General features: G+C 34.7%; 2 protein-coding genes across 2 annotated transcripts; both read right to left on the minus strand.

The window, feature by feature from the left end:
• Window positions 1–5,699: 5,699 nt before the first annotated feature.
• On the minus strand, window positions 5,700–8,034 carry LOC145137946 (P-loop containing nucleoside triphosphate hydrolases superfamily protein). The gene is made up of 3 exons (XM_079072089.1): window positions 7,833–8,034; window positions 6,559–7,324; window positions 5,700–6,481 (listed from the first exon to the last, which is right to left on the minus strand). The coding sequence occupies exons 2-3, from the start codon at window positions 7,305–7,307 to the stop codon at window positions 5,842–5,844; spliced, it is 1,389 nt and encodes a 462-aa protein (XP_078928215.1). The 5' UTR covers window positions 7,308–7,324; window positions 7,833–8,034; the 3' UTR covers window positions 5,700–5,841.
• Window positions 8,035–10,846: 2,812 nt separating this feature from the next.
• LOC145136583 (ribosomal protein 1) lies at window positions 10,847–13,476 on the minus strand. Its single transcript, XM_079070700.1, has 6 exons — window positions 13,339–13,476; window positions 12,685–12,785; window positions 12,243–12,353; window positions 11,853–12,157; window positions 11,363–11,772; window positions 10,847–11,276 (listed from the first exon to the last, which is right to left on the minus strand). Exons 2-6 carry the CDS (start codon window positions 12,767–12,769, stop codon window positions 11,018–11,020), a joined length of 1,170 nt encoding a protein of 389 aa, XP_078926826.1. The 5' UTR covers window positions 12,770–12,785; window positions 13,339–13,476; the 3' UTR covers window positions 10,847–11,017.
• Window positions 13,477–13,756: the final 280 nt, after the last annotated feature.

Raw genomic sequence — 13,756 nt, forward strand, 5'->3', positions numbered from 1 at the left:
GACCCAAAATGGGTCGACCCCTTTTTCAGAAGTTTAGAAGAGGATGAATACTACGATGAACAAAGAAGATATAGCGATGAGTTTGGATGGCATGATAAAAGGAAAGGAAATAATGTGCATTTTGGACATAAAGGAATATGTGATGAATTTTTTCTTGAACAGGAATATTCCCAAGATATAAAAGGTGAAAATTTTAGATCTTTTGCTTATAATGACATGGAAAAAGATGAATATGAACATATAAATCATAAAGCATGTACCACATGGGAATTTAGAGGCCCTTTGCCAAATAGGGAAGAATCCCATATCAATAATGGAAGATGCCATGGTGACATGATGCCTAGAAGTAGTTTATATGGAAGACAAAGGAGATATGAAGGGAAATTGACTAAAAGATTTAGATATGATGATTCCGAACCTTTTGATAGAGAGGATTACACAGTTGATTATGATGATCGTGTGGATGTGGTAAGAAGTATGGACTACCAGTGGCAACCTGTAATGCAATGGAAAGATGATGACATGGTCACACCCCCAAACCAGAATGGCGGAAACATTCGGGGGCGGATGACTTCACGTAGTATCATAACAGTTGAATATTTGTAAAGAAGGTACACACAACCATCATATATATAATTTAAAAGTTACATTGTTGCTTACAATACATGTCCCAAAAGAATTACAATATGATGATTCAATAAGTTTTAAGATTTACGTCTCGGCGTCTTTTCTCCAAAAAGCTGATGTGTTTACCTGTATTACTGAAGCCCTGAGAATACAAACAGTTTTGGAAAGAGTATCAGCATAAAGCTGGTGAGTTCATAAGCATTTCGTTTTGGTGGAAAAATGTTCTTTGATTCTTTTGAAAAGCGTTCTTCAAGAAAAATCCTATATTTTCTTATGAAAAGCGTGTTTGAAAACTCATTCCTTCCATGACTTCCAGATTCATACAAGATATGTACAATCCAAGGTGTCGTGGAATGAATATGAATATCCGTTGGTTACACGTTAAACAATCTGTTTTTGAATAGTCGGGTTATCCCGGGAAAATCCTATATTTTCCCTAAAAGTTGATGGTTGGTTATCTGTTCTGAACTGAGGTGTACAAGTATCTACCATACTTATATCGATAAAAGCAGTTTTCTTTTAAAACCCTGGTTACACCCAGTGAGGTACATTAGCCTTATTACATAAATAAAACTAATAAAAACACGGTGAACTGAATCCTGAAGGTATTATTAATACTCCCTAGTAATCAATTGATTATTACTCTGAGGTTAGTTCATTCGATCCATTATTACGTAAGTAAATCGCTGTTATCTACGTTGCGAGTTATATAACCATGCATTAACTTGATATGGCGCGTATCGGGACTAGTATCCTTTATGACTTTGTCACCCGTAGACCTGCCGGTCCCACTGTAGCTAGCAGCGAGGTGCGGGATAGTCAGTCCCGTATAGATCTATACACAACAGTCACGCTCTCCCTACAAGAGATTCTGGTCATATGTGCTAGTCCTACACTCTGTTTCAGTGGTGAGTGTTACCAAGGACGTGTCTCCAACTTAGACTAACAAATTTACAAGTAATAATGCTGAAAACCTTTTTTGTAATTAACATGAATCCTTTTATAAAATGATATCTTTTACTTCATGATTCATAAGTTCATTGTCTTAGTTTTGAAAACCGTTTCTGCGAGTTGATTTCTTAAACCATTTGGTAAAACTGTTTTCCATGTTAAAAGTATACTGAAAATATAATTATCTTAAACAAAATAATATACTTTGAGCCCAAGATTACTTGTGCTTTTGCTTGTATTCCCCCCTGAAAACATGAAAAACTCGGAAAAACGTAGGGGTATGAACTCACCTGGTTGAAGAGGCGGGTTGAAGAAGATAAGGCAATAATCGAGCAGAACTTCGACAGGAGGAAGCGGATTTCTCGGGATTCTCGGGAATCTCGGGAGCGTAAAACTTCCTTCGGGACATGGATATGAAAACCGGGACTTCGGGATATTTCTTGCACGTAAAACGAGGTAAAAACGCAAGAGAATGAGAGAAAATGAGCAAAGAAACCCGGAACTCTCACATCCCTTTTATAGGGGCTGGAACCCTCGCGTACGCGGGGCGTACGAGCGAGGTTACGCGGCGCGTTCGCATGCGTCATGGCTTACCGCATCCTCGGAAAAAGCATTGGAGCGACATGGACGAACCGAGGCCTAGCACCCGAGTACGCTGGGCGTACGAGGGTACGCTGGGCGTAAATCGTCTTGGTTTGTGTGCCTCAAACTTGTAAAATCCGTAACTTTCGCATACGAGCTCCGTTTTTGACGTTCTTTATATGCACACGTAGGTGAGACTGTACTCTACAACTTTCATTTAGACTCCGTCGGCTAGTTTTGATTTATTTTTAATTATTTATTTTTAACAGGCCGGGACAGGAAAAGTCCGTTAAAAATCCATAACTTCTTCATCCGACGTCCGTTTTCGTCTGTCTTTTCACCGTTGTACTACTATTGTTGGGATCTTCGATTCTCGTTTAGGTTGTGTCGGCTAAAAGTCGCTCGATCTTTATTTCGAGTTTTTAGCTGTCTACTGTTGTTCTGAAACTTAGAAAAATCATAACTTCCTCATACGAAGTCAGATTTGGGCGTTCTTTTTATGTACGCTCACGGTTTAACGTAATATACGACTTTAGTTTAGATACCTAAGGCTAAAAATTATTTTATTGAAGTTTCACTTTTTACGCTTAACAGTGTTTTACCGGTTTTGACGCGGATCTTTGATTGGTCATAACTTCTTCGTTATGACTCGGATTTGAGTGTTCTTTATATTTTTGGAAACCTTGACACGATATCTATCATTTTATGCATCCGAATTTAGATTTTATAACACTTCATTTTGACGCTAATTTCATTGCTTCCAAAAAAAAATTCATTATATTTGATTTTTTGAATGATACATTGACTTGAAAAATATCGGGTTGCCACAGACATTATGATACTATTTGATGATGCATATACAAAAAGGCATAAATACAAGTTTGAAAGAGATTCAAATGTTAAGTATGAAGTGAGTCATGGAAAAAGATTCCAAGGGAGAAGGGATTCAGATACACATGGAGGGAGTTATGAGTGGGTGTTTATGAATTCACATTTAGTTGATGGATCTGATCATGTTGAGGAGAGGATTGATGATTTAAAAAATGTAGATGGTTGTGGGGGTATAAACGGAAAAGAGAAGTAATTAGTGGAAAAAAGTATGGAGAGAGTGGTAAAAAACCATCACCGAGCTGCAAGAATTCATGCTTAGTTGTTCGGGAAGGAAAGGTAATATCTGGGAAACTGATGATGGCATACTATTACTATTATTGTATCAATTTAATTGTATATTTATATCAATATATGTCATGTCATATATGGGCAATACTATTTTCATTGCATGTTTTATGGAACTACATGTATATGTTATTTCTTAGCTTTAGGGTTTAGGGGGGCCTTTGGTTTGCGAGATTTGGCTGGAATCGGAATTCAATTCCACTCCAGTCCCATGTTTGGTTGCAATTTGAAAATGAGTTAACTTCCCATCCCAAAATCATGGAATTCAGTTCCCAGGATTTTCTTTCATGCTAAAAACATTTAAATTCACAAGTAAACACTTGTTGCTTCTTAATCTGCTTTCACTCTTCTACCCCACAAATGGAATGGAATTCAATAACAATTAAGTACTTTTTGAATCTTTTATTTATATTTAGATCTTTTTCATTTATTGTAAAGGTATATACGATGAGGATATTTTGGTGAATTGGTGTAATAATAGAAAGAGAAGAATGGAATTGAGATCCTTGCATCCTCCTCCACGGATGGTGATGCCAAAGGAAAAAAAAAAGACTGTTGGTTCATACCTTTTTAAATGGGAAGAGATAGATTTAGGCATTTCAAATGAAATGATTTCTATTTTCATTGGGTATTTTGTTTATAGAAATTTTATTGAAATTAGGTTTTATATTTTAGTGTCTAATCTTATTAATTTTAATAAATAATTTAATCATTAAACAATATATTATATTATGTTCTTTTTTTAATCTAATATTAATAATAATTTATATTTTTTTAAATGTTTTAACTAATTCAAAATAATAAATAATTTAAGTGATTTTCTATCACAATTAAACGGACTTTGAAATTGACATTTATACATATATCTCGACAAATAATTCTCTAAGACTTATTAAATAATCGTTAAGTTAAAGTTACGATATATATTTAAAAATATATCATTAGTATATTTATTAAGATAATTATATTGGTATACTGATTCGTATAAAATATGGATTATATTGGTGTTAGATAACAAAAAATTGATAAAAATATATTTTCATAATAGAAATTCCAAAAAATTGTCAAACATATCAAATGTCAAGAGTTCATCTACTATACAAGTTTTGAACATGATGTGGAATGATAATTGTATAAGTTTTCGTCTGTATTTTATCAATATTATAGTTTTCAGAAATTGTTTTCAAATATATTATGATACAAAAACAATTTTATCTATTAATTAAAATAACAATAACTGACTTACAAACAAACTATCAATGTTGGATAAAAATAACTTTTTACAAATTTATTATTAATAATTACGATTTTTATAGTTTCTATGTTATTTTACAATGTATATCTTAATTTTAACTAATCATTTATAAATTTATAGATAAAACATTTATCTTTATAAATCAATATATTTTTGCAAATCTTTGATTAGTATTACAATTTGAAATAATCAATAATGTTTTTTTTGCACAAGCTTGGTTGATTGATTTACTTTTTGCAAAAATTTGGTTGAAAAAATCTGCCGGAGACAACAACAATTTCTATTAATCTCATCAAATTACTGTGTAATAAAATACTTACAAATCACAATGTTATTTTTTTTTTTGAAACGGCAAATCTAACCTACTCCTAAACTACACCTTAAATCCATCTATGTCCACGACGAGACTTGAACTCTCAACCTCAAGGAGGGAGAGCAACACGGATACCGCTGGGCTAGAAGCCCTTTGGTAAGTTTTCTAAATTAATGATATTAAAATAATATAATATTACACTTCATAAGTTTTTTAAATTAATGATATATTATTTTGTACATAATTAATTTTTAATTCTATTTAAAATTAACATCCGTGGATTCCACATGTATGTAATTTAGAAGAAAAAAAAACTTATTATTTTAAAACAATTTTACAATTTATAGTTTGTTAACAGTAGTAAGCTGAAGTCTTGACCAACACTACAAGCTTAAGTAAATCGTCCATAAGATGATACAGTTTATAGTTATTCTACAATAGTGTAATAAAGCTTTTTAGTTGTAATTTTAGCATCTGTAGTTAAGTTTGTTTGTTCTAACTATTTATTGTTAAGTTTGTTTGTTCTAACTATTTATTGTGATAACCTTTTTCTTTTGAAAATTTGGTTTTTATTTGAGTTTTTTTAAACATTTTTGGTTGACTACAATTTGACACCAAAATTTCAAAACCAGTTAACGTTTTACAATTTTGGTCTCTTTGTATAGCTGAATTTTTCAATTTTGGTCATTCTTTGATGTTTTTGTAACTATTTTGGTCCCTGTTCTAGTGAAATGACCAAAAATAGACATTTTACTTGGAACATATATATAAAAAACGTTGCAAGTAAGAGAAAACTTTTTAACCAAAAATATAATTCACTCTTAAATAATGAAGCATATCCCATACTCTACTAAATTTGAAGATAAAGAAGTGCTATTGTTCACAACAGGAAATTTAGACCATAAATACTCACAAAATTCAACAATCGGAATCAGAATCAAACCATCATGTTAACATCATCTTCCTCAGTTGCATCACTAAACATATATTGACTCTGATACTCCATCAAATACTGAGTCGATCTCTTCACATCCCAAAACAACTCATAAACCCTACTCACATCCTCCATCTCCACCACCTTCCCTTTCCTCTTTTGACAAGCCAAAGCAGCCGATGTTATCAAATTTATCGCATACCTTAAACTCGTCTCCACCCCAATTTTAGTCAACAAAACCTTAGCATCTTCCGCCACATCAACATCCTCCTCCCCACACCTTATATCTAGAATCTTCCGGATATCCTCTTCCGTATACGGCTGTGTAGAAATTATCAAAAGCCGATCCAAAAAATCAATCGGAATCCCATGTGGCGATTTGTAATTGGTCCCACGAATCGTTGTGATCCCTCGGTTTGTTGCAACAACCAGAATCGGCGCCATGTCATTTTCTAAAGCACGATTTAGGAAAGAGAAACATTCGATGTCGAGCATGTGGACTTCGTCTATGAAGAGGACACCTGGCACGATCTCGGCCTTTCCTTCCTCTCGCCACTCTGCGACTTTTGTATCGATTTGTTCACGGACTTCGGCGCGTATCTCGCCTGTGTCACCGGTAAAAAGTGCAAGAAACCCTTGTGTCCTGCAAAAAGAAACAGACAGACAACACTTTAACTTTATCCAGACAGACAGATATCATTACTCATTCAGCTACTTTACCTGCTATTGATAACATCGATTTCATGAAGTGTAACACAATGAACAACTTCTTTCCTCTTCTGCAACTCGCCATCCGGACACTGAACGAATTTCGTTTGTGGGCCCATGGCATCGTAATCTCGAGACCTCGCAAACGATCTCCCGAGTTTTGTGATCTTTCCGGAAGCCTTATCGATAGCAATCACATCACCACTTTGTACTTTGTCTTTCCCTAAAGCTTCAATCATTTTAGCTCCTAAATCATACACAGTCTCCATCTCGGTAGTCTTCAAAGTCAACTTCCCGGTTTTCGAGGCGGCTCCGGCCACCGCAGGGCGATCGATTTGGATCTCCACCACTTCTCCTTCAATCACTTCGGTTTCTTCTTTTATTCTAACACCAATTGCTTTCCTAAATGCTTGCATTAAAGCTTCTGTTTTGGACATTTCTAAAGAGAAAAGCTCACTACCTGCCAGCATGGCAAATGGGGTTTCGAGTCCTATTGACTTGGCCATACCCATGGCTATGGCAGTTTTTCCGGTTCCGGGTTGACCCGCGAGGAGGACGGCCCGACCCGCGATTTTACCTTCTTTGACCATTTGGACTATGACTCCGGCAGCTTTGCGGGCGGTGGTTTGACCCACCATGCCTTCTGAGACTTCCCGGGGTTCTAGGGCAGAGTCGAGACCGAGCCCACGGATGTGGGAGTGGGCCCCGATTCGTTCGATTCGGGTTAGGTCTTTGCTCTCTGAGACTTTCACCTCCACCATTGCTAGAACTTAGAAAACTGCATAAGATAATGGATTGTTTGAAATTAGTAACTGTTTCTTACTATTCAAGCAGCCTTGTAGAAAATCACCAGTATAGTAGCAAATGCAAGAATACAATACAATAAATCATTTTAGAACAATCAGCTAGTAAAACAATAAAAAGTTCACGTTTTTAACGAGGTTTAATGATAATTTTGATTTTCAATTCCATTTTTTCAACAAACCCTAAGTATGAAATGTTGGATATAGAGCATTCAAAACCTAAATCGACTAATATACCAGTGGTAAGCAACCTCTAAGTCGATTTGTTCAAGAAAAACTAACGTCTGACCTTAAAGGATTACTTCAAGAGTATACTATAAGTGTTACTTTGTTAAGCAAGCAGGAAGTTTGAAAAACAGGAAACAGATAGCCAAGTAACCAAAACCCTACACCGAAAACTAAGATAATGCAAACATAAAAAGAAATTAAACCTAGAAAAACTACAAAACATAACAGAGTGAGACTGCGATATAGCGTGAATACCTCGACAACAACAACAGCAGAGAAATTGAGAGATTAAGGGTGAGAGGGTTTCAGAGTCAGCGCGAGGGACGGTGATCAGTGGTAGCTTGGTGAGCCGGAGCCGCTGACTGTTGAGGCCGGTGAGAGAGTTTAGGTTTAGGGGCCGATGATGTAAAGAGCGACTGGGTTTTCCGGGAGAGGTTGATTCAATTCTCTTATTAGGTATCAGAATCTTTTATCATTGCTCTTAGCCCGGCCCAAAATCTTTTTTTCTTTCGAACGGTTTCTGCTTTCTATTTTCTACTCTGAAGAACGTCACTTCGTATTTTTCTGGACCGTTCAGATCAGTCTTTTTTTTGGTTCGGTATTTTTTGGGCCCGGTCTCGGTCTTACGGTCTTTCCATATGCCTTTTTTGGTTCGGTTTCCGGGGGTTTTCGGTTTTGGTCATTTTAATTTTTTGGTTCCGGTTTCGGTTTCGGTTTTTTCTTGTAACATGACCAAAATCATAGATTAAGATTTATTAAAAGTAATAAATTAAAATTTAATAATATAAGAAAATGAAAAGTTGAGTAACGTGTGATTAAAAAATATGTAATTAACATAAAAATGATATGTTTATAAATTTTGAGTTCCGGTCTTTTTTGAGACTGGTCCTAGATCGATCTCGGACCGATCTTGTGTTAGTCTTGAAATTATCCAATCTTTTTAGGACCGGTTTCGTATCAGTCTTTTTCTTGTCTGGTTTTTTTAGGACATGTCTTTTTTTGTACGGTCTCGTTTTTTTTTTCTTCTTTTTGGAACGGCAAGTACGGTCTCATTTTAGACCGGTTCGCTCTCGTGCTTTTTCGGGTCCGCTCCAAAAAAACGGTCTTTTTATGCATGTATCTTTATATGTCCATCAAATCACATGTTTATGGAAATGTCAACAGCTTTATTTTTTTAATTTAATTAGTTTTTTAGTGTATAATTATAACTATTCATATACAGTTTGATTGATTATAAGTTATACCTATTAATACACATGATTCAAGACAAACTATTACAGCTTCAAAATAAACTTGTAGAAACCCACCCATGAATCTCATGGTGGTCTCTATGCATGTGGTTTTTTCTAATTTGGGTTTTCAACATAAATCCTAAAAATCCTAATGTGATTGTCTCTGACTTTTGAGTAAATTACACGAATGGTCCCTATGGTTTGGTGTAACTTGCGCGCTTATCCCTAACTTATTTTTTTAACTTGGAAGGTCCCTATTGTTTGTTTTTGTTACGCGTTTGGTCTCTACTATTTGTTTTTGTTACACGTTTGGTCTCTATCTTACCTAAAAACCCTTATTTAAATAGGGAAAAATAGTGGGGTAGGTAATGTAAGGTGAGGGAGTGGGGTTTGAGGTGTGTTTATTTAAATAAATTAAAAAATCAAGGGCAAAATAGTCTTTTTAAGTAAGACATGGACCAAGCTCGTAACAAAAACAAACAGTAGGGACCTTCCGAGTTAAAAAAATAAGTTAGGGATCAAACGCGCAAATTACCCTAAACCATAGGGACCATTCGTGTAAATTACTCCTAACTTTTATTGTTTTACTTATTATTATTGATTATTGTTAGATATAAGGGATTCTCTTTTATTAGAAGTGTTATTGTACATTATCAAATCGTTTGAAGATTTGGATTGGTTGGGACTTGATTTTGACTTAGTTTCTTCAATCATGGGTGAAGTATGCTAATTGAGAAAAGTATTGTTCTTGGCTCATTCATTTTATTAAAGGTTCATTTAGTGTGGTTTTAATCAACAGAAAATTCTAACTCGATGACTTCTTTCTTAAATCAAGGGAAAATAATCTTACTATAACATATAATTTTTCTTTTAGTATAATCTTGATTCTTGTGTTTTCTTTTAGTATAATCTTCATTTAGTGTGGTTTATTTTTTCAATATAAGTTAAATGAGACAACTTTTAATGGTTCCCTCTGCCTCAATCGCCCAAATGAAATCATATGTTTATGGAAGTGTAAACTACTTTTTGATATAATTAGTTTGGGAAGATATAATTACTATTTTTAATATACATTTTGATTAAATATTATATGGTATATGTGTCAACACTATGACATTTAAGCATATATTACTTAAATCTAACTACAAAAGATAAGTTCATAACACTAATAAACACTAATATACATGTACAAAACAGTTATCAAAAGTTTTGCAAAAACATTTTTATCCAAACTTAAGCTAACAGAATATGTATCCAAAATCGAGTCCAAAACATGTCTTGACTAAACCAGCTCTTTCCCTTTATTATTGGAGCTCGAAACCTGAAAAGTTAATACGAATAAAAGTAAGCAGTTAATATTAGGGTTGTTTGATAGTTGTTTATTTAGTTAGATCTTAGTGAATCACTAGACCGACCTTCTTATCATACCTATTAAAAGACATATCATATGTTTTAGGACCGAATCAAATAATTTATATTAAATAGTCTCAATATTATGATCTTGTCAAACTCACTCTTTATCAAACCTAACAAAAAATATATCAAATACCCCTTGGTGCTCTATATCATTACGATAAGATCCTTATTTTTCTAAATTAAGAAAACCATTTGTAAATAATCTCATAAACTCTTGTAAAAATATTCATTTTTGTATAGCAAAAAATGGCTCTAACAAACTTCGTGTATATATTTGATCCGACTAAACTTCCCCATATACATGTACTTCTATCATGTACATCACCATCCAATCATCCATATATGTACATCAACCATATAGAACCTCATTGATACAACTTGTTCATGAAGGTTGACAATCCGTATATGTACTTATCCATATAGGATTCAACCTACCAATGACCTCCTTACTACATCTAAATTTTCCTCCAATAAACTTATTATGATATCAAGATTTTTTTTAAGTGCATTTTCGTCAAGAAAAATGGCAGATTTGTTTTCTGAACTGTGTGAGAACCATCATAAAACGATTTTGCAAGCATTAATAGTGAATATACTTATACTAAACAATAAACACCTGAATTGTAAAATAAAGATCCTGAAATTAACCAAAAAACGTTTACAAATTCAAACGTCTCAAGTAAACAAAACTCAAACCAAAACTGGTCTTTCTTTTCAGAATTCAAAACATAACCAGAAAACAAAAGAAACCAACATTTCATGATCCATCATATTTCAAAACCTCAAAATTCTTCAAGCCTTCATGCGATTGTAGAACTTAAGCTTCTCCTGTGTAGTCTGGAAACGACCATGCCCAAATTTGGATGACGTGTCAATAAACTTGAGCTTAATCTCCTCAAGCGCCAGCCTGGAGGTCTGAGCAAGCAACGACTGTCTCAAAGTCACCACCCTCTTCTTGGGCCCCACACAACACCCTTTAATCAACAAATAATCATCCTTCACCACACCATAATGAGGAAACCCACCCATTGGTGTTATATCCTTCTCAGTCCTACACATAACACACCAATAACTCATTAAAAAAAGTAAATTTTATTTACAAAAGATTCTGAGTTTCTGACTCAGTGAGTCACTAACCTGTCAAACTCAGTGAGTGCAGTGTGAGACTCGAGTCCAGTCTTTCCAAGTTTGTAAATCTTCTTATTCATTTCAGTCCTGTGATGATACCCATTCTGACCAGCTCTTGCAACAGTGAATGACACCCTGGCAGGATGCCACGCTCCGATACACGCCACCTTACGTAGACCTCTGTGGGTCTTACGTGGCAGCCTAGTCACACCCCAACGTGTCACCACACCTTCATAACCTTTACCCTTTGTCACACCAATAATGTCAATCATTTCATCTTTCTGGAAAACAGCATCAATTGGAATCTGTTTCTCAAAAAACCCATAAGCAAAATCAACTTTTTGAGCAATTGTTCCTCCATTCACTTGAATCTCCATCAAATGCGCTTTCTTCTGCTTCAATCCCTTCATTTTCCTTATCTGAAAACACAAAAAGAGTCAGAATTTGAAATAGAATAGTAAAATACACTGAGGGTAAAATGGGAATTATTTTTTATTACCTGGGTGTGAGCTAGGACACGAATGACAGTTCCGTATTTTTTCATTTTTTCCAATTGGGATTGAATGTCTTTTTTGCCCTCATCGGATTCGAATTTCTTGGAGTATTTGGCGAATGCTTTCTTCTTGGATTTGCACCAGTTCTTGTAGAACCTTCTTTTGATGTCTTCACTGAGATGTTGTGCCCAAACAGTGTTCAAAGAACGGAGGCCACGAGGGGTTTTGACATAGGCAACAACTCCAACAACCACCATGGGAGGTGTCTCAATGATTGTCACTGCTTCACATGTCTCTTTCTTGTGGAGCTCTGAAGAAATAATAAAGTAAAGATTAGTATATTGGAAAGAGAAATTGATTAACTTGATAATGGAATTTGAGGAAAAATGGATTACTTGATCCAGGCTTTTCGACATCTCTGACAATGTGGGTCATGCCAGCTTTGTAACCCAAGAAAGCTGTAAGCTTGCAAGGTTTGGTTGGGTCGTCCTTGGGGAAAGCTTTCACTGCATAAATCAAATCAAACCATGGTTTAATTAATAATTACAAATGAAAAGAGAATGAAAAAATACAACTCAAATTTGACCACAACTACTAGAAATATCAATGTGCTCTTGGAGTGTATGTGAGAGTGGTGGAAAATTTTGAAGGTCTAGTCTCCATTTTACATCACTTGTGAAAAAGTAATGTTAGTTTCTTCATCAATTAATGGAAGTTTTACAGAGTAAGGATCTTGTTTAAAAAAGAAAATGCTAGATTAAAAATGCATAGATTGAACTCCAATCAGAAACAAAATAAGGATAGATTGATTAATGCAAACTAAGAAACGAACTATACCTTTGCCTCTGTGGCGAGCAGCACGCTTCCTGGGAAGAAACCCAAGGGAACCGTGTCTGGGATGCTCGAACTTCCTGTGCGACATTTTTGCCTTCGTCCACCTTTAAATCAGAAATTAAACATTACATACAGAAACCTCAAAAATCTATAGACAAAAGTGGATGAATATAATAATCAGATCGTTATTCATTGAAGATCCATGTATAAGTGATTAAAATTTTCAATGATTGATGCACAAACGAATCAAACGCTCAAAACTCGATTGAATCTTTACGGATGAATGTATCTATCTCCTATAAATGAATAAAAACTCATTCTAGGTACTAAATAAGCTCGAGACAGAGCCGAAAACGTGTTGACGGTATGTGATCAATTGAAGTGTTCCATATGAAAACAGATACGGATTCGTGATAAGTGCAATTCATAAAATCAACGGCTTGCAAAATAATTTCCAGTAACTGAGCGTACTGGTAGTCTATATAATTAGAAGAGACGAAATATAGATCGGATTTCACCTGAAATCAAATCCTTACGAACAATCGAACGATGACATCGGTGATAGAAAAAAGCAAGTGTTGATTTTAAGAGATGTTCATAAACACGCAGTAATAGTTCAAGCATTCAAATAGAGGGAGAGAGAGCAAGAGGGAGAACCTGAGGTTCAAAGATGGCTGTGCGGCGACGGTAGCTCGGTAACACTAGCAAAAACCCTAACTCTACGTTTATATAGTTGATGCCCTGTGTAGACGAAGCCCTATTTGATTCTAAGATTGGAATGAGTTACATAAATGGCCCCTTCACTGTTCTTAATCGGCATTTTTCATCTCTAATAATTAACAAATTTGTTGCTTGTATTTAAGCAAAATCTTTGCATTTTTCAAAAAGAAAGATGTAAAAAGGTCCAATAATAAAATATGTCTTTTAAGTCATTAAATCACAAACAAACAAATCATGTGGTTTTATTATTATATAACAAGGTTTCCCTTTTGTGGACTTTAGGAGTGAGTTTTTACCATGAGGCATGTAGTTTCATGCAAAAAAAGTATGGTAAAATGTCGGGGAGCTCTTCAAT

The sequence above is a fragment of the Lactuca virosa genome, chromosome 9 (genome assembly GCF_052849685.1).
Source record: "Lactuca virosa cultivar CGN04683 chromosome 9, Lactuca_virosa_CGN04683_v6, whole genome shotgun sequence".
NCBI lineage: Eukaryota > Viridiplantae > Streptophyta > Magnoliopsida > Asterales > Asteraceae > Lactuca > Lactuca virosa.